At 38.4% G+C, this 21832-nt stretch overlaps 1 protein-coding gene across 1 annotated transcript in view; it reads left to right on the top strand.

The window, feature by feature from the left end:
• Positions 1–21832, top strand: part of LPGAT1 (lysophosphatidylglycerol acyltransferase 1) — a 67186-nt gene that overhangs the window by 36998 nt on the left and 8356 nt on the right. Inside the window, exons 5-7 of the mRNA XM_027723698.2 lie at positions 202–475; positions 9940–10066; positions 19714–19820. Of these exons, the coding sequence (XP_027579499.1) occupies positions 202–475; positions 9940–10066; positions 19714–19820 (508 nt within the window). The remainder of the gene's footprint in view (positions 1–201; positions 476–9939; positions 10067–19713; positions 19821–21832) is intronic.

The raw sequence follows: 21832 nt of genomic DNA on the forward strand, positions 1-21832 counted from the left end.
TAATTTCAGGGGCTTTTTGTCAGCCTTTCTGTAAAGTGGCATTAGTTTGACCACCAGGATGTACTCGAAGGAGAAAATTGTTTTTTTTTTGTCTTAAGGGCTTGTTTGTTTCTATGAAAAGAGAGAAATCTTAGAAACAATATGTCTGGTGTTATTACTTTTAAGCATTCATTTTATTTAGATAATGTTTTGTCTTTATAGGGAAGAACACACCGTGACCAGCAGCTTGTGTTACTCAAGGATCATCTAGAAAAATACTACAGGAGCCGCAATCGGAAATGGATTGTTTTATTTCCAGAGGGTGGCTTTCTTAGGAAAAGGAGAGAAACAAGCCAGGCATTTGCCAAGAAAAACAATTTGCCATTTCTTAAACATGTTACCCTGCCAAGACTTGGGGCAACACAAGTAATTCTGAAAACACTTGTAGCACCACAAGAAAATGGAACTCCAGCCGGTGGAGATGCTGTGATAAAAGGTAAAGACCACTTCACTCTTCTGGGTAAAAAGCAAATTGAATGTCAAAGGTTTGAGTTAAGAAAAACATTGTGTTGAATTGGTCTCTTCAAATGTCAAATACATTCAGAATCATAGAATCATAGAATCATAGAATCATAGAATCATAGAATCATAGAATCATAGAATCATAGAATCATAGAATCATAGAATCATAGAATCGATAGGGTGGAAAAAGACCTCTGAGATCATCAAGTCCAACCCTTGGTCCAAATCCAGTCCATTTACTAGATCATGGCACTCAGTGCCACGTCCAATCTGCGTTTAAAAATCTCCAGGGATGGTGAATCCACCACCTCTCTGGGCAGCCCATTCCAATGCCTGATTACTCTCTCTGTAAAGATTTTCTCCTGATATCCAACTTAAATTCCCCTGGCGGAGCTTAAGCCCGTGCCCCCTTGTCCTATTGCTGAGTGCCTGAGAGAAGAGACCAACCCCCACCTGGCTAGAACTTCCCTTCAGGTAGTTATAGACGGTGATGAGGTCACCTCTGAGCCTCCTCTTCTCCAGGCTAAACAACCCCAGCTCCCTCAGCCTCTCCCCATAGGACTTATGCTCCAGTCCCTTCACCAGCCTTGTTGCTCTTCTCTGGACCCGCTCCAGCACCTCAATATCCTTTCTGAACTGAGGGGCCCAGAACTGAACACAATACTCAAGGTGTGGCCTCACCAACGCAGAGTACAGGGGAAGGATCACTTCCCTGCTCCTGCTGGCCACGCTATTTTTGATACAGGACAAGATCCCATTGGCCTTCTTGGCCACCTGGGCACACTGTTGGCTCATGTTGAGCTTCCTGTCAATTAGTACCCCCAGGTCCCTTTCTGCCTGGCTGCTTTCCAGCCACTCTGTGCCCAGCCTGTAGCGCTGCATGGGGTTGTTGTGGACCATTGTATTTTATATAAATGTTTTCATATTTACTTTTAGTTCTGCTAACTTTATTTTTGACCTTGAGACAAAAAAAGAAGGAATGAAATTTTACTTTTAATTTGATTTATTCTGTGGTGTGGCTGCGTGAATGCGTGGCTTGGTTCACATGATGGGTAAAGCAGATACTGGAATAGGTCCCCAGAGTGAGCAAGAAGATGAGCTGCTTCTTTCAGCAAGATTGATGGTTTGCACTGCTTTGTGATAGCATGGAATGATAGTAAAAGTATTTCTGGAATATACTATGTTCATATTTTTATTCCTGACTTTAAAAGTGTCTTTGCGTCCAGTGCTGTTCCTCCCCTTGAACTATTTTCTATGGAGTTCAAGTTATTCTCTTCTCTACAGATCTTTATGTTGACTGTCCCTATTGTTACTGGAGTTAAGTCACTGAGTACTAGATTTGAAGGATTGTTTTGGCTGTCTTATGTCAGAAGAGTTAGGAGGGAATAAGGATATTCCTGCAGCATTATTGTTCTGGGGTGCCTGGGCTAGAGGAGGGTATAGCTGGGATATAAATAATACCTGTAGTTATGGGACTTGGTGCTTCTAGTCTCTCAATTTTAAAAATTAATTTCTTGGCACGTTCAAGACCAAGGTTAGATCTTAACTTAGTTGTGGATTTATGTTACTTATTATAGAAACAATGGATTGGGGGGTTGTGGTAGTTTCTTATTGATGAGTGCTGTTGGTGTTTCCATAGCCAAATTCTGATAATTGTTTAGTGATTTGAAACAAAGATCCATACTAATGAAGCCACATATGCAGAGGACTTTGGGGTTTTTTTCTGTCTGAAGTTCAAATTTCAGGGTTAGCAAGAACTCTTGTACAGAAATTGCTTCCAGATTTTTAATTTTTAAGTTATTCTTGTCAACATAGGAAATAAATTGAGATGATGTTCTTGCAGGAGTGAAGGTAGGATTTAAAATGAAGTGAAAAATCAAGCTGTGGAATGCATCAGACTATATCCTGTCAGGCAATATTCAGAAAAGAAAGGTTGAAAAAGCTGTTGTCATTAAAAATTTTAGGTTTAAAAGAGAGAAACTGAATACCCCAGTCCTTGTTAAAAAGTTTTTTGAGGAGAAAAGTTTGGCCTGTTCCTGTTCTATTTCTTCCCATCTCAAAGGCAAAAAGGTATGAAAAGTAAGAAGTTCCCCAAATGAATTACAAACCTTCTGGTTCTGGAAGGAGACCAAAAGCACTTGTCAAATACCAGTTTTATGTTTTCCTACTCTCTTAGATTGCTATCAACATAGCTGACCATCAAACCTGGCTTTTTTTTTTTTTTTTTTTTTTTTTTTTTTTTTGAGTAGCATGATTCAGACTCCGGAGAAATGAGCACTTGATAGTAGTTGACCTAACTGGATACTAAAATAAAGGAATTATCTCAGAAATAAAATGGAACCATGTCTGTTCATCCTATTTAAAAGACAGAAGAAAAGATAAGTGGACAAAATAGGAACAAAACGTGTGGTTTTAGCTGTCATTTTCTCATAGTAATGGGCTTGAAAACATACTAAAAAGGATGAAAAAGAAAAGTGAAAGTAAATTTTATATGCAAGGAAAAAGTTTGATAGGTAATGACACTGAGGTATTTTGTCCTTTCTTCTTTTAAGGTCACAAAAATGTTTCTAGCATTGTAAAACTTCCCTTTCAGAGATGTATGAAATGTTAATTCTTGATTTGTATCTTGTATAAAACATTCTTCCTCTAATCTTCTGCCCTTCAAAGGCTTTTACTGTTCTCTTGCCACATCAGAAAATGTTTGTGCAGTTCAATGAAATACAATTGTATAAATTAATAGGGTTATGTTTTAAAGTTAGAAGCCTAACAAGTTATTGATCATCTTTACTTTTAATCTCTTTTCTTTCCCTTTTTTTTTAATCACGTGAAAAACCCAGCTCAGTGAAATCAAGCTTGCATCCTCTTCAGGTTACCGTTGTTGAGTTGTGGGTGCTGGAGCTAGATGTGGTGTATCCAGTCAGGGTTTTGCCAGTGAATTCCATAGTGACTGTATATAAACTTTTTGTGCATTGTTACTGTGCTGCCTTGCTTGGGAAACGGGTTCTTTCTCAGTAGCATGGCACTTGAACTTCATGGTTCGTTGAAAACATTTTTCCTCTGCACCACTTCTTTTTGTGCTCTATTCTGGCTTACTTAACAGTGCTCCTGGTGTCCTGGGTTACCAAATTATTCAGCTCACTATAAGAAGCTTTCTTCTCCATTATTTGTTATTCTCTCTGTCTTTTTGTTCCCACCAAGCTTTATTGATACTCATGGGAATTCACATTCCTCTCCAACCTGATTTTAGTTAAATTGATTTATAGATTAGAGTAACTCCTCATCAAAAATTATGTTCCCTTCCTGTGGAGTTTCCTGGGTAGCTGTGTTATGATGAGTCATGGTACACAGTTGTGGTGTTCTTGACTGCTGTCATTTTATTAGTACTTAATTCATTTTAAATGATCCTTGCAGCTTTTATACCATTCTACTTTCTGAGCTGAAATTGAGTATAATACTGGGTGAAGGAAGAAAAGATGACAAAAACAACTGTAATAGAAGATGATTCATTCTTAATATACTGTTATGCTGCACCATATGTGGCACAAACCAAGTCAGATACAGTTGTTTGATCATGTCACACCCCAGCTCCTCAGCCCAACTGGCTTTTGTTTGTCACATTTCACTGAAATTGTGGCCTTCAAGTAGTAGTTCAAGAATTGGGCTAATTGTAACTCAGTGTTACATCATCTGTCCTTCTATATGGTCTTTAATCTGATTTATGTCATCCCTTTGGTAGAGGTGGGTTTATGTTGAGAAGTGTGAGGTTCAGTAACCTCCCCAAAAATTCATGTCTAATTATGCTACTAGTGTTCTTAATATCCAATCCCCTTTTCAATTTATTTTTGTACTGATTATAAATTTGCCACAGTTTGTTAGCGGATTCCTCCTCTGTAAAGTAGGAGGAAGAACGAATGTTCCTGAGCTACTGTTTGATTATTCTTATACTTTAACTGATCAGTTCTTTGTCATTGGCTTTTCCAAGGCAAGCAGCCTTTATCTTAATTTCCTCCTCCTAACAGTTTTCATTCATATTTAAAGTCCCAAGTACTAATCTTCATCGGGGTGAATTCTGACTTTTTACTAGTAAATTCTAAATTAAACAACTAGAACAGTTGTTGCTTTTGCTGCCTTTTGAAACTCTTGTTTAATTTAACAAAATTATATAATTTTATTCCTAAATAAATAGAAGGATGGGAAAACATAGGAAAGGTAGTACTATCACTTGAAGGTGTGATACGTTTGAATGTAAATAGTCCAAAGAATGTAGCTAAGTGATGTCTGTCCCTGAAAAGAGAGTATAAGGTAGTTCTGTGGTGTCTGATGAGAGCATCCCTCTGGGCAGATGTGCAGTGCCACCCAAACAAAGCACTGCTCACATTCCAGAAGATGATGTTAGTGCAGTATAGAAATATGGGCAGCATAAAAATACTTATTGAATACCCATCATCACCTTAACCCTATATAGGCCATCCTCACCTTAGCCCTGTAGGAACCAATATGTGTGTTTGCAGGGGTATTTTATGGTTTGTGTTTTTTTGTTTGTTTGTTTGTTTGTTTGTTTTTTAGCAGAACACTTAGTCGTGGTTGCAAATATAGTGTTTCTTCAGTTGATAAGAATTAATCTCCTGAGCTTTAGAAGTAGCAAAATGTCCTAAATGTCAAACAGCTGGCAATTCAAAGGAGTCTGGAGAAATTCTTCTTCAAAGATAAACATTCTGGAGCTAATTTTTGATCAATCTTGCTCTAGTATGGTTTTTTAAAACTTGTTTTATTTTACCATGCAGCCATTTTTTGTCTGATAACAAGTTGCTATGAGCTTGATTAGAGCCATATTGAAATCTTATCTTACTGATTTCAAATACAGCAGAGTACATTCAGTTCTGATACTTTTTGTCAGAGGAATTCCATTTGCCCTTCTGCAGAGTTGGACACTGAATTTAATAGTTGATTTTTTTTTTTAAATCAAACTTTTTGATTTGCTGTTGTATGAGGAGTATGATTTGAATAACATGTAAAGCTTTTTTATTTTTTTCTATCTTGGAAAAAGAGCTTCTTGTTTTGTTCCAGGTGATTTGTTACGGCAAGATCTTGGAATGATGAGTAAGATATTCAGTCTGAGAGTTAATCTTTGGAGAAAAAAGTTAATTCTGAGGTCAGTGATCCAGCTGATCACACAAGGACAAGTAGAGAACGAGGGACAAGTTACAAGAATGGATTGTTCTGCAGGGAGAGGCAACAGCCTCTTTTGGCTGCATTCAGGGTGATGCAAGTGTTCAGGAAACCACACCTGAATAATAGTGAGTGGTAGTAAATATTTTGTTCTTCAAGTGCAGGCTGCAGTCCTCAAGTTCACGCCTGGCTGGTACATCCTTTTCCACTCTGCATTCAGTCTGACAGTGTCACACCATCTAGAGCTCAGCTGAAGGCAAAGTTTCCTGCTGAAATACATCTTTATAACTTGCTCTTTTTCTCAGTGGTAAACACTGACAGTCTGCTGGCAGGTTTGAGGAGTTCTGCACATGCTCTAATCCATTTTTTAGCATTAGTTGACCCCAAGGAGTAGTAACCCCAGGGAGGACATAGAGAGAATGAAAAGAAACTCTGAACCACAATAAATTTGTGATAGTAGACAGTCAAGTATCTGCCCTGAGAGGATCATAGAGGATGACAGATCACTGAATGTCTTAAAGATGCTGATGATAAGTTGCTCGTTAAGTAAATTTGGGCAACTTAATATCACTGAACCCACAGCTAGAACAAAAATAAAGAAGAAAATAGCTTTGAAGACTTGCCTCTGCTGGTGATTTAAAAAAAAACAACAAAAACAAACACAACAAAGCAAACCAAAACCCAAACAAGTTAGGAAACTGTTTAAATTTTATTTTGAATTTTTTTTCTTTTTTTTTTATCTAGACCAGAAAGCTACTGTTACATGTGATTGTTCAGTCTTGTCTTAGCACTCATAAGGCAAGTTTGTACCATTCATACTAAGGTACATTATTACTGTGTGGTTTGGATGCAATTATATAGGACAAGTGCTTGTGGGCCTGTTTTGAACATTTATGTGCTATTTAAAGAGAAACAGACTGTTAAAGAGAAACAGACTGTTAACATTTTGAAGTATTTTGAGCACCTCCACCAGTGGCAAAGCAGACTGACACCACAGAAGAAGAACTAGTGCTTGGAGAGATCAGCTTAAATATGGTCTCTGCAGCATTTTTTTCAGCAACCAGGCTGCTCAATGTTTCAGCAAGTACTAGAAGCTTGGCAGAGGGAGTTCTTGAGCAGGTAGATTGGCCATTACTTACTATACACAGCTCCCTGTTTTCCCAGCTGCAAATGCCAGACCTGAGATTCACACCATACAAAGTAATGCAGCAATTTTTCTGGTTTGAGCTCCTGTTAATGTGCTCTATTTAAAATGTAATAGGGTTTATTCTTGTTCAAAGGTCTGCTTAGGCCTGAAAGCAGCATCCTTGGAGATATTAAGGTCCTACCCCTTTGTGTCTTGTGCACTTGTCTGTTTCTTTTTCAGTTTCAACATCTGTTAGAGCTTCCTGGCTTTAAAATAAATTTGCTCATGAGGAGGGTGCAACATAGTATAACCCCTCCAAAAGGACATCAAGGTTTACTTCAAAATTAATTTTCTTAAATCCTTCGTGACTTAAGTTTTTTTGGCAGTCTGAGATCTTGGATGATTATGTAAAGCTTATTTTAAACCAGAGCATGCACAAATAGGCTTGTGACTGTGATTTGATAGCACGTGGAGGTAGCTGCATTAAGACCTGCTTGCTCTAGAGGAGGATCTGTAGAGGCTGATGTTACCTTCAGAAATTTTATTTTTTTTTCTAACCTGGGGTTCCTGGGCTGTCAGAGTTTTTTCTCCCCACTCTGCCCTGAAAGGGGTTGGGGGTGAGTTTGGAGCTGGTCTGAGGAGTCCTTTGCAGCAGCTCTGCTCCACAAAAGCAGAAGGTAGGAAATCAGCACAGCAGAGGACTGCAGGAGTCTTTCCATAATGAAGTTCAACCCATTATCCACTGAAAGAACAGCTTTAAGTAGAAGCTAAATATTTAATAAATTATTTTAAAACACTTTACTGTAAATAATAAGATAATGTGCTCATTTCATCTGGCACTTTTTAATTGCAGTTAACGATCTTTGTTGCTTAGTCAGACAATTTACTTTTCTTTATCCATTCTTGCTTTACATCTGGGAAAATAATAAATTGAATTACTTTGTTATGAAATCTATTTCTAAATGAATACTTTTGTGGATTTACTTTTAATTTCATATTGGCTTTTCTCTGATTCATTGCTACTTTTAAAATGAAGGATTCTGTAGTTAGTGCTTTGCTTAAGAGAGACTTGACAAGCACTCTGTCATGATGCTGGCAAGCTGGAGCCTCTAATGGGACCTTGTGTTCTCATTTCACGTGTCTGTCAGAGTTTTAAAATACTGTATTTCCAGGAGGTAGCACTGAATGTCTCAGCTTGACCTGTGTAGCTTGCCCTTGGTCAAATTTTTGAATGGCATGTTGCATGCTGCTGGTAACTCATAACCTAAATTTTAGGAAATGCTGTCTAGCCTGACTCAAGTAGTACATGTGCATTTGTAACAAAGCAGTACCACTCCATTGATGAGTAGACACCATGAAAACACCAGCTGCTTGTTAAAATAATTGATAGATACATGTGACAGTATTGCTGTAATTGTCTTTTCACACTTAATTAAATTAAATGCAAATTAAATTAAATGCAGGTAGAAACTCGTAAGTCACTCCTTGCATGTGCATTCTAGTTGAAATTAATAAAGGTGGCTTTTTGAGTGCTACTCAGACTGTGTGTTGCAGATTTCGTCATAGATCTTCTGTAAAATTAGAGTGGTGACTCTGGGCAAGACCAAGAATCTGTCTAGCCCAACATCTTGTCCATGGCTTCAAGTAGATTTCAGAGGAAGAGTGTGAACACAGCAAACATGCATCATACTTCTCCCACATATTCTCCTAGCTTCTGACTGTCTCCTGTGTGATAGCTTTCCCAAGCCAGATGGGAGTTTCTGCCTTGTTAGTTAACCCTCCAGTGGATTTCTTCCATGTACTTGTTCAATTCCCTCTTGAATCCAAGTCTTGACATCCTTTAACAAGGGATTCCCCACAGTTTTATTCTCATCTGCAGAAAAAATTGTTTCTCTGTTTGCTTTGAAAACTTTTCCTTTTGGCTTAATTTTGAATACGTCTGTTCTCGTATTGAGAAAGATGGTGAACAGTCAATCCCTGTACATTTTCTTCATGCTGACAGTGTTCTTGTCAGCCTCTCTTATAGTTGTTTCATAGCTATCTCAGCTGCAGGCTTGAAGAGTATTGTACTTTGTACTAAAAGCTGACACTTCTTGTGTGCTTTTGCCAGTGGGTGGCTGGTTTTGATAGTCAGCTTTTTGAATGCTTGAAGATACTGCTGGGTATGATGTAAGCATATTGCTATACTAATGTATCAAGTGTGATTAAGTGAGCATTACTATACTAGTCTGAACATACAATGACCTCAAATACAAGGCAGCTCCAGAATAGATATAAAAATTGACAAGCTAAACTCAAAGCATCATCTTGGCAATGTGCCTCTCTTTCCTGGTTTACTTTACAGATCTGCTGCTCTCCCTCTTTGCAAACCTGTGGATTGAAGACATGCCAGAGAGGTGTAGTGGCTAGGTTGATACATGACCTGAACTATTGCTGGTAGTAACCTATATTCAGATTTAAATTTGACTCTCCTGAATAATCTTCATAACAGATATTTTCACCTCCTTTGATCCTTTTTTTAGTTTCTAAATATGTTGAGCAGCATATGAGCGTGTACTGGTATCAGGCTTTCCTGGGATCTTGCGGGTGCAGTATCCTCTCCATTTTGAAAACTGACCATCTTCTGTTCCTTGCTTTCTTATCCTGAATACACAAAGTGGTGATTTTGTCTTTGTGCCATAACTCAGATTTTTAAGAACCTTTGAGGGATCTGCACGGCTGCTGCTCCATCAGTGAGCTGCAGGTGCGAGTTTTACCAAGGCCCAGGTGTAAAGGTGCTTGAAGTGCAGACCAAGAGGCTTGAATGTTTATTTTGGAATTTTCTTTTTTGGTGAAGGGTGGGAAGCACCTAACTTTGGGGCCAGCATATCACATGACTGTACTCATACGCTATAGTACTTGTTCTATTTTCTGTACTACAGTGTGTAGGAACAAGAGAAATAACCATGAAAGTAAAATCTAGGTCTGACTGGAGTTTCTAAGAGTATTTCTGTGCTCTTTAGTGAAATCTGAATTTGATTTTTGAAGGTCTTATTTTATTTGTGCCTCATACCTCATAAAGTAATATAAAAATTGAATAACTCTCAAATAAGTGACATGCACTTTCTGATTACCTTTAATACCCCATTTCTTTTTGTTCCTAGAGAGCCAAGCAAAAGGCCTCCAGTGGGTGATAGATACAACTATCGCGTATCCCAAAGGTGAACCTATAGACATCCAAACTTGGATTCTTGGCTATCGACAACCAACAGTCACACATGTACATTACAGGTAGGAAATAAACTCTACACTGAACTCAAATATTAAAAAGCAAGTATTCACAAATTAGTAGCATCATGTTTCAGGATATGGGAAATCAATAGCAATGAGAGGTTTTTTTAATGTGTCTCACCCAGGTGGGTAGCTCATCCAAACACAGTCATGGGGAGTATATTTGAAGGCTGTTATTTTTTCCATTGTAACATTAAGGTGCTGATAAACCCAACTTGATTTTTATTTTATTTTTTAATAATGATAACACATTAAAAATCCCTGTTGTTGAATAAATAAGTTTCCTGTGAGATAATTATATTTAACTTTCTGACAAAGAAATATCAGTTTTTTCACTCAAACCATACTCCTGAGCAGAGCAACACTCTGGAAAAAGTAGCAGTGCTCATTAACACCTAGAGTGGGAGATTATTAAAACTTTTCTCATCAGTAGTTTTTTGTCTCAAGACCTAAACTGAGGGAGAGAAAAGTTACATTTTACTTTTGGTTTGCAGTTAATTGCAAGTCTGAAATATCCAGAAGTATTTTAACACTTTTACCGTAATAAATAAGTTGTTGCATTTTATCCCAAAATTATATTATTCTGTCTTATTCCCTTTTGTTGATTTGGGGAGCTTTTAGACTTTTACAGTAAGCTGTCAAATATCCTAGTGTGGATCCTCTGGGTGGCAGTTTTAAGTGGGAATGCCCTTCTGCAGCATCACTGTTGTGTCAGTGTTGTGTGATGCAGAGTGCAGGCTGCTCACTGGAGCTTCTTTCCACAGCCATGTTTAAATCTGTCCTTACTTTTTATAGAAAGCTGCCTTCCAAGTTTTTCTGAAGGTGAACATACTTACACCCTAATTTATATAAGATATCATTTTATCCATTATGTTTTATTCAGGTCACCTTAGTACTCTCTCAAATCTCTAGGATAATTGCAAGTTAGATGTACTTAGAATTCTACTAAAGAATATTTCCAAAAATACTTGCTTTAAAAACAAGAGAAAGTTATCTTAACTTGAATTAACTTCCTACTTCTAAATATATATTCAAACCTATTTCTGAGCACAAGCATAAATATGGTGCAACCTTCCGTAGAGTGAATTTGAATGTTAAAATTCTTGCAGTACTGAAATTCTAAGAAAAATATCAGAAATTTATTGTTGCACGTAGGTTTGTTGTTTTCTTCCAGAGGGTCTAAATCACTGGTTTAGATGGACCAAGCCTCTCTATTTGATTATTTTTTTTTTAATAGCCTCTAGTTGTTTCGGTTGACCTTGTAAAAACATATGAAGTATGCCCCAAATGGAAACTCATGCAGCAGCATCCTCTGAAGGCCAAGTGCAGGGTGTGATACCTCTGAAATGAGAACAGGGTGTCCTGGTTTTAACTGGAGCTTTGGCTAACTTTCCGGTCCTGGTGATTCTTTAGGCAGATACCCTCTCAACTGCAAGGGCTTTAGTTGGATGCAGGGTAGGAATTGGTAAAGATGCATTTAACAAAGTGCCCTGGCCCTGACAGTGGGCAGTAGCAGCACAGGCGTGGGAAGGCCACCTGTGTGCTGTCCTGTCCGCTGTCCTGTCCTTCTGCACGTGGGCACGCGGGGGCTGTAACCTGTTCTAAGCAGACCTTGCCTCTGGAGCACCCTTTTGGTAGGTGCTGATGGGCCTGGCCTCCAGTACTCCTTTTAACCTACTCAGATTTGTACATGACACAGCTTCACAGGACTGACTGTGAGGGTGGCAACCAGGACCATCTCCTTTTTAATCATGTGAAGTTCTCCTCCTGATGCCTTCAGTGGGAGTATCATGTTTCCCATGTCCTGCCAGTGGTGGATGAGTTGTTCCTCAGTTATGCCCTCTGTGATTTTATGGAGCTTGCTCATATCCTGCCTTAGCTGTCCCCATCCCTCCTCCCAACACAGTGAATCTTCTTCTTACACAAAAGCCTTTCCCTCATTATGTTGTTACTTTTGTCTGTGCATTTTCTGGTTCTGCTATAACTAGTTTGCGAGTTGACTGACATCCTGAATTCCTCACACTGATTTCAGGATCACTTACCAGGGTAATAATAGCTAATCTTAGAGGCTGTAGCAGTGCATGTGTAACTGGTGGTGCTTTTTCCTTCCTCAGGGTTCATTGCCTTGAATTTATTGGTATTTAATTTTATCTGCAACTATGGTCATGTCCTTTCTCTTTGACTACTCAGAATAATTCTATACCAGAAAAGTCATACCACTCTTGTATCCTTTTTTTCCAGATTTGATGTAGCATCTTAGCATGCTAAGACCTTTCAATGTATCTGGAATTAGAGCTGTAGTTTGAAAATAATACAATGAATTTTTACCTTCAGTGTTTTTGACAATAACATTTATTTTTAGATATTTTTGTGTGGCTTTAAAAATATTTTTCAGTTTTACGTAAAGGTTATATTTATCCGTGGCAGGATTAGCAGATAGCGACTGAACAGCATGTGTTCATAAATTTACTCATGTTGCATCATCTTCTTCTTTTGCTTATATGGAAATTTTCCTGTTGGATTCCCTCCAGGGCATTACAACAACTGATTTTTTTTTTTATTTTTTCCCAGATCACCTGATCTTACTCATTAAGGGTTATTTTTTAGTAGAGTACTGTAATGTGTTGGGCACTTTCAGGCTTTTGACAACTTCAAATCATGTATTGATGACTTGAACAGAGTTGTTGGTACCACTGTGAACCTGTGAAGACTGAGTATGTGCCTGGGAAACTGGGAGTGGTGGATAGGGAAGAGTAGGGAACAACCATTCTCTCATGGAGGTATATCTGGTGTTAAAGAAAACCTTACAGCTCTGCTGTCATTTTATTGAACCTTCTCCAAGATTGGGAAGATGGGGAAATTGAAGTCTAGTGGGCTGACATCAATTCCTTAGAGCTTGTTTTTGAAAACATAGGTATGGGCAGTAGAAAACTGTCTCTCAGGAGCTTTGCACGTGTGCCTCCTAGGTATTGTCCTCACTTGCCCAGAAATACCATGATGTCTTGAGCCTGTGTCTGTGTCACATCTCAGTCAGGAGCAGTTCTGGAAAAACCCCAAACCACTTTGTGCTGGTTAAGCAGTGCGTGCAACCAACAGCTGTACTTTGTGACCAGCTACCTGATCCTTGTCATGTCAACCTCCTTCCTCTCGTCTCTGCCACTTTTGTTTGGAAATGCAGAACTACCTTTTAATGTGCTGGAAAGTGTCCTGGGAAGTTTCTGTACAGTGTTTCTCTCTGAGAACTGGTCAAGCCAAGAGTGGAGGATGATGCACTTCATCTGTGTAACTGTACGGCTTGACCAGGAAACCTAAACTACTTCTTTAAGGTCATCTTCCTTGTGGAGACCAAAACATTGGTGTAACAGAGCCATTAGAGTATGTGGGATCGTCAGCTGGGAATGCCAGCACTTGTTCTGCAGGTCGCTATTTCGAGGTGGTTCTTCAGTAGTTTTTAATTTTGGTTACAATTGGGTATTAACTAGTCTTTGCCCTTAACAGTGTAGGTGAGGATTAAATCAGTGACTGAGGTCTGAAAAAGCTTGTGCTATGCTGGGCCCTGAGATAGCCCTTGTAAAGTTGGTGCTAAAGTTGATGTTAAAGAGTTTCTTTAACTCTTTGAAACAAACTCAGTTAGCAAAGGAAAACCTGAGGTAAAGTGGACTTCATCTTTAAAAAGATGGAAACTTTCAGAGGTGTGTTTCTGTTTTTCTGCATTTTGACATGGATGTCCCCTGAAATTTTCATGAAATGTATATCGGGTATGTCTGGCTTGTTGTTATTCTCCTCTTTTCCCGAATTTGGTGCAATAAAAATAAAAATTTGCTCATCATTTGAAATTCAGAATGTCTTGGGGAATTACATTTTAAATAAATTTTAAGGGTAATTTTTAAATAACTGGGAAGAGAGCATACTGGTTTCTCATCTGTCCTTTTAACTAATTTATAGGAAAAAAAAGTGTACCCCTTTGGAAAAAGTAAAGAATAGTTTTGTCAAGATGCCATCTCTACTGTATGAGAGGAAATTCAGGATTTAAACATGCTTATTCCCTTTTAGAGTAGTCCAGAGCAAGGTATTGATGTATGACAGCAGTGGGGAAAAAAGGAACATTTTCTTCCCACTCAAACTGGAGCAGAGGAGATTGTGGAGCTGCTTTTGTTCTGGTGTCTCAGTCAGTCCCTTCTGCTGTGGCCCTTGATCACAACCTGTCTCTTTCTGCTTTAAAGACTTTCAATTCTAGTGATTTCCTTTTCTCATAATCTGTGCCTTTGCTGCAGGGTTATTTCTTTTTCATCCTACTGGGGAGCAACAGAGAAGTGTAGAGAACAGAGCAAGCAGCCTTATGCTATCATTTTTGGTTGGTTTTCTAGCTAATGAAAATGGCATATAAGGATCAGTTTAATCCAGTAATATTTTTTTCCGAAAGGCTCAATTTTGATAATGAGTTGAACCTTGGTTTTCAAACTTCAATTTTCAGTACAAATGCCATGTTTTTCGGAAGTTCATAATTAGGCTAGGCTGTGGCCTGATTTTCCTCAGGATGTCAAAAGAAACTTCCCTAGAAAAAAGAACATTTGCCAAGTTTGAATCTTCAAAACACAAAAGTGTAAAAACTTTATCCATCTAACTATTGAATGACTTTTTGACCCTGACTGACTTGTCTCAAAACTTATTGGAAGGTGCTGCAAAACTGGATTTGCTCTCTGAAACAACTCAAGGAAAATATCTAATGAACTTCTTCCAGGTCAGATGTTTCTGGGATTTTTGTGGGAGATTTCTATCCATCTGTTAAAGCAGTAAGCACCAAAGAAAAGGGCTTGAAGGTACAAAGCATCTCTAACTAGAGGCATCACTATGAGACCTGCCTCGTAATAAGTCTGTTGGAAAGATTTGTTTCCTCTTCTCTGATGGTTTAGCTTTATGCTTGGATCATTTTGTGGTGTGTGTTGACCCTAAATTCAGACTCCTTATGCTTCCACTTAGCAGAAATAAGCTGAGTGGTTTGGTGTCCATGTAGCAAGACTTTGTACTGGCTACTATTCTCAGCTCCACCATTTCCTCACCGTGTCTTAAGTTTGGGGATTATTTCTTTTCTTCTTACACCGAGCACTTCTTTAGTCTAATTGACTTGGTGTTTCTCAGCTGGTCTCCAAGTTTCTCCAGTAGTTGGATTTCCCACGTCCTGCAGTTCTGTTGCCAAAACCCAAGAGTTAAAAATTGGAAAAACCTTGTTACAGAGATTATTTGATGCACAGCATCCCCTCAGGAGTGGCATGGGGTTGGGGTTTTTTTTTGCATTAGCTTCCTGCCGAGTGATGCCCTCAGATGACCACATCCTGCTTTGGCACTGTGTGACGGGGATTGTGGTGTAGCAGCCGCGACGTCAGAGCCAGCCCAAGTCACCTCTGACGCAGAGGGTGCTGTGTCTGTGCCGTGTGGAGGTGCCTCGCTGTTCCCAGCTAACTCAGCCGTCTTTGTGCCGTAATGCGAATGACTGCTCTGTCACCTTTCTTCCTCGTACCACTTTTTGTACTGTGCCGCTCTTGAAACAAGCTTTCAGCTACTGAGGAGGTTCTTTTTTTGTGTCCACGTTGATACAGATTTATTGAAATAAACGAGGCTCCGAGCTATAAATAAGATGAAATACGTCGTAGTTGTTGAATGAGTTCTGCAGAAGTGTCTGTGAAGGGCATCCCGTTTGGCAGTATATTTTAATACACTTTTTTACGCAAGTGACTTATTTTTGGTCATGCCTGAGATCTACCAACGCCCTTCACTGTCCTGAATTTATTTAGAGTCATTGAAACAGCAAGTAATAATATGATTTATAAAGAGTAGCAGGTAATACAGAACTTGAATTCACGGTAGGACAGATGAGAAAAGGCAGGTAGTAGTACTTAATGGTATCTATGAACTTCAGAATTTAAATACAGAATCAGAGGTTGTTTCTCCAATAAGGACCACTTAAGAGAGATTAAGTGTTTCTGAAAATGCTGTATTTCTGAAAATTATTTGGTATCTTCTGAAAAATGGCTTATCGGTAGCTAATTCTCCACAATGTCATATGTATGCCAACACGTCTTCAGCAGTTACATCTCCTGTTTCTTAAAATCCTTTCTTCTTTCCTGGACTGTCATTTATTCTCATATGTTCTGGTTTGGGACATAGATACAAATTTGTGTAGTGGTTTAAGGAAATCACCGTCCCTCACCTACCCAGAGTGTCCTGCAGTTGTCACCTCTCAGCTGCTGGTAGGGAACCTCCAGCTAGAAGACGGTGCTTCATTACTGCAACAACTCTGCAGATTCTCATTGGAGTACATCTTTACTTCTACCACCACTTTTAACTTCTCAGGGTGCAGCCTGTGGTATCACTGCTTTTAGCCTCTTCCCCAATTCCCCTGATGATAGCAAAGCAGCTGTTCCTGTGATGAGAAATGAAAGAAGGTATTTCCATTCCACTTGAATTTTCTGGTCAATTTATCTTATCCAGTGCTCTTAAATTCCTTATTTGCCACACTGGGAATGAAGATGCTCTTATTTTCATGCAATGTGAGGTTTGTTTTGTCCAAAAGCTGGAAAGATTCAAGAGCCCAAGAGATTCTAGGAGCTTCAGATCCTACACTTTGACCTTGTTTCTGGCCTAGGCAGTTCTATGTGATGATGACATTTTATTCTCCTGAGGAGATCAGCAATCTGTTTGCTTCTAATGGCGTTCCTGATGTTGCATACTCAGAGATGGGGTAGAGCCAAGGTGATGCTCATGCGCTGACCACGTTGACACCTGTTTACACATTTCATTGAAAAGAAGAAACTGTTTCCTGCATCTTTTAACATTAGACCTGGCAGATGTCACATCCAGTGGCCAGGGATGACTCTGCTCCAGTCAGAGAAATGGCGCTCTGCAATTGTTTTGGATTATCTGTGTCGAGTTTTGTAACAATAGACTTGCTCAGTTGCCTTTCCTGAACCCAGTCTCCTTAAAGAGAGTGTTCTTTTAAAGCACAGATGCCAGCTGAGCCATCTGATGGGCAGAGAATGATGATATCAGCAGTATGTCTAGTATAAATACAGGGGTGTTTAACATCGCCTTATCTAGCACAGAAAGGGCTTGTTTCCAGAGTTTGAGGATTTTTTTTTTTTTAATATTTAATCTCTAATTTAGCTCAGTCATTAGTAAGAATGTTGTGCCAGTAAAAATAACTCTGAATAATCTAAAAATACATTTGAAAATGCTTTTAAATACACTAGCACTTACCATTGCTAACTTGTGGCAGCCAGTTTAGCTTTATTGGAAAACCAGTTGTTTTCCACTCTATTAATATTAATTTAAACTGGGTGTAACAGTGATTGCTTCTTAAACTTTTTAGCTACAGAGTTTATATCCAGAGATTCAAGTATGATGGCACTCTTATTGATTCCCACAAGAGCCTGGATGGATTCAAGCAGAAAAGTGATGTGCTGTGTTCCATTAGTCTCTCACAATACTGGTGTCCCCTGTGCTACTTTGCTACTCCGTTGAAGTGCCAGCTCAACAATTGTTTCTAGTGGGTATTTTGCAAGGTCATATGATAATGTTTTCAGACTCGAAGGTACATTCTTGGCAAAATATCAGGCTTAACTAGGTGATTGAGTTGTAGAGTTGTTACCAATTAGGTAAGGGAGAAGTGAAGGCAGAGGTGAAGAGTATCTACAGTTTACCATGGAGGCTGCATATGAAGCCAGGTAACCCTAGACTTTTGTCCTGAGCCCACACACACATTCTGTTAGTTCTCAACCATCTTAAAACTTGCGTAAGCAAGCATCTGTCCTTCAAAAATATACTGTGAAACACAATATTCAGTTGCTGAGCCTTTTTATCTCTTCACAGCAGATAGGCAGAAGAGAGTAAAAATAGTGCTTGGCAGCTCGCTTCTGTTTGGGGACACGGAGTAAGTCTTTCAGAGTGTTATACCCTCAACAGAAATGGTCCTTTCTCTGTTGGTGTGTTTTTTACTTGCCTCTACATGTTTTAATTTTAACCTGCTGTAGAACATCTGGGCTTCAAGATAAAACAGTTCTTTTTGCCTGTCTTTGTCGTTGTTCTTAGTATGCACACTAAAGACTTGAACTGTTTACTGAACTGGCATCTCATAACATTTGTCTTTCACCAAAGACTTTTCTTCAAATGCTATTTTATCTGAGATAGCAGTTGCTAATTTCTGGTTTCTGAGACTGGCTTTACTGGAGCACAGAGAAGTCCACAGTGTGAGGAAGATGTAGGTATAATTGCTACAAAGACTACAGAAATAGCTGAGTTCATGTTGATACCATAGATGGTAAATAAATTTGTTCATCTCCTTATGTTGGAGCCCTCTCTGTGTACCAAAGCACCATTATTTTTAATTCCCTCATTAGAGCAATGCTTTGCTGCTTATCTCCCCCACTTACAGCGTATTTTCCCATGCATCATACAGAAGAGAGGAGGGACAAATGACTTGGCAACAGGGGAAGCAAAGATGTTGAAAACTGTAACAGCAACAAAAGCATTCTTCAGAAGCATCTTATTTTGGTAGTCTAACGTTCCCATATCTGTTCAGAGACTGCCTACATGATTGTGGTGTTACTTCAGATTCTTTGGAGTATAGTCAGTCAAGACTGTGTTGAAAATGAAATGAAAATCTACTAAGGAAAATAGAAGCATGGTGTAGATGACAGGCTAAGTGGGAGCTCACCTGGGAAGAGAAACCTACAGTAAAAGTCTTGCATTTCAGAGTATGAATTTTTCAGGCCAGCCTGATACACAGAACTCTTCTGCACTGGCCTCCCAGTGAAACACAGTGGATGTATAAATTCATGTATATATCAAAGGGCACTTAGGGTCTGCTGAGGAGATTTCACAGTTACTGTAAGACTTGAAAAAAAATCCAGTGAGGTATGATGGGTTATTTGGGGGTTTCAGTATGTATGTACCTCAGCGAATTCTGGCCTGGATCTGGTTTTCTAAGCAAACAAAGTATTCGGCATGGAACTACCAAAACATCAATAATTCTTCCATTGATGTTTTCAAAGTAGAGCAGCAGTGTTTGAGTACAGTTACTTATGTGGTCAATTTTCAGTGTAAAACTCACCTTAAAAATTTCAAAGAAAGCTGCTGGCATCCTTTGAAAAGCACAGAAAACATGTTTTCTGGGGTATGAAAGAGCTATTGGTACTTAGTGATGTCATTATGTGGCTTCTGCTTGTTGAAATGTTTCTTCAAAACTGCAGATGAATTTTCTCAGTCTTTTATTTCATTCAGTGTATGAACTTCATTGCTTCTCGGTTTGTTTTTTTTTTTTTAGGGATAATAATACATACAGTGTGGTGGTATTGTATTAAAAAACCCCAGCAACTTACTAGCTTTTATCAAATGCTGTAGTACATTATTTGATAGAGACTAATGCCTTTGTCTTCTGTGTGCTTCTGGATGGTAACCTGGAGTATTCCAGTTTTGTATCCTTAATTCCTATGTGATCTGTGAATTGGAGGAAGCATGAACCATGCAGTTAGACTTATACAAAAGTCTTGTTCTCTGTGTTTTGTAGAGGGCTGGGACAGAAGGAGAAGAGCTTTATTCTACACATGCAGAATACAGTTTCCAGCTTTAATTTATGTTTGTTTCTTTGGTAGGATTTTTCCAGTTAAAGATGTACCTGCAGAGCCTGAAGCTCTCACAAACTGGCTGTATCAACGATTCATTGAAAAGGAGGACCTCTTGACACATTTCTATGAAACAGGTAGGATGATATCTGACAAAGAGAATTGTTCTTTGCTAATGACTTTTCTCACAAGGATCTCAAAATGGTGTAAGAATGTGTAAGCATTCTTCACATGAATACAGGAGATATAATTTTTACTACTTTTTATGTGGCAAAGAAGTGTGATTAAAAAATTATCTATGAAAGGTGAATTACCTGAGTAACATTAGAATTAGGGTAGTGTTTCAAAACTGTCAAATTCAAAGCAGATCTAAGGAAATACTTTTTTTTTCTGCAGTAACAGAAAGCTCAGCTGTGAACCTTGCTGCCATGAGATTTTATGGAGTGGAATAATTTAGCAAGATGCAAAGAGGTAGTGACCATTTAAATGTATAGTAAAAGTATTCAGAGCTTATGTTAAGTTTGGAGGGGATATAAAACCTTCAGGGTTCAAAGTTTTTGACTAAGAAGGATTAAATAATATCCTTGTGTGAGGCAGGTTATTTTATCTGCTTAGTGTGGCTGTTTAGCCTGTTCCTCTGACACTTGCTCTTAGAGAAAGCTGATCAAAATTATCTGCAGGTCTATTCCAAACCCGTAGTCCTCTTCTGTTTCATGTTAAACTAAACCAAAAGATGCTCTAATTGGAAGGGTCTGTGAGAATGACATCACACAAAGTCTGTGGAGCCTTGCTCTACAGCCCTGTGCTGTCAGTACTGGCCTCCTTGCTGTGAGGATCACTTCTGTCATCATAAACTTTCAATGTTAATGGATCAGTGCAATTTGAATAAACTTGGGACATTAATAGCATTACTTAAGGGATACTGGCAAATGTGATTTAAAACATCAGGTAAATATTTTGAAACTGTAGCTGGAGAAGTTTCCCCAAGGCTCTTTTTTTCCATCCAGTTGATACTGAAGTGTGTTATCTGCCCTCCAGTGGGGAGGAATTGAGAAAATGTGTTCAGGATAAAAAATAGAGGAATTCATCACAATAAAAAAAGAAAAACGAAGTCCAGAGAGGAAAAAATTGAGTTTAATTTCAATATACAGGCAAGGAAGTTTATAAAGGAAAATATTCTCTTCATTAGCAAATCACAGTTGTTGATGGAGGAAAGTGTTCAGTCTCGCAAATCAGCTGAGTTTAATATTCCAGGGTGACTGTGTTAAACAAAGATGCTGATTCTATCAGATGATTTATTGCAAAGGCTGCTTTAATTCAGTTTTGAGTGCTTAATTTGTCAATCAAAATGCTTAAAAAGATTAATAGAATTCTTTAACAACCTGGAGTTTTATTTTGTTTTATGAAATTCTGCTGTCACTCGGCCATCATTGATGGCAAAAGTCAGACCTGCTAGATAAATTGCATCCAGATGTATATATTGGACTTTATTAGACAAATAACTTTATGAGTATCTTTAAAAATACAAGTGTAGTCCATACATTTTAAAGAATTATTGTTATTAAGACATTATTTTATAAATACCATTGAAATAAGTCAGATCCGGAAAATCTAACTAGTCCAGAATTTCAGAGAGTATAATGAATATAATCAGATTTATTCATGGAAATGTACTTCCAAAATGGGATAATTGGTTATAATTTGCCAGTGTAATCAGTATGAATTAATAAGACATGTTTTAAATGTAAATTCTATGACATGGACCTTATTAGGCATAAATTAGCATAATTTAAAGTTACTGCCATTTATGAGTGAAGTTGAGAACTTCCTTGCATTGCTTTTGTTGGCCTACTGGAAAAGTGTTTTTGGAAACCCCCTAGAAAAGTCCTGAGGCTGAATGTGAGGGGAATCCCTGAAGCTGCTCAAGAGCCCTCTTTGTACTGATCTATTATATGGTCACAAGTTGGCATGGTTTTAAGACTTAGTGCTGTTTCAGCATTTTGATTTTATTTTATTCTTATTCTTATTTTTTTCTTATTTTAAAATACCCACTGCTTAGGAACGTGTCTCTGTTCATGAAGCTTATTTCATAAAGCTGGAATAACATTTAATGCTACATGAAACTTTAAAAGTTTTCATTGACAGTATC

Source organism: Pipra filicauda, unplaced genomic scaffold, assembly GCF_003945595.2.
Source record: "Pipra filicauda isolate LSUMZ 115617 unplaced genomic scaffold, ASM394559v2 scaffold221_size1283894_pilon, whole genome shotgun sequence".
Classification (NCBI taxonomy): domain Eukaryota; kingdom Metazoa; phylum Chordata; class Aves; order Passeriformes; family Pipridae; genus Pipra; species Pipra filicauda.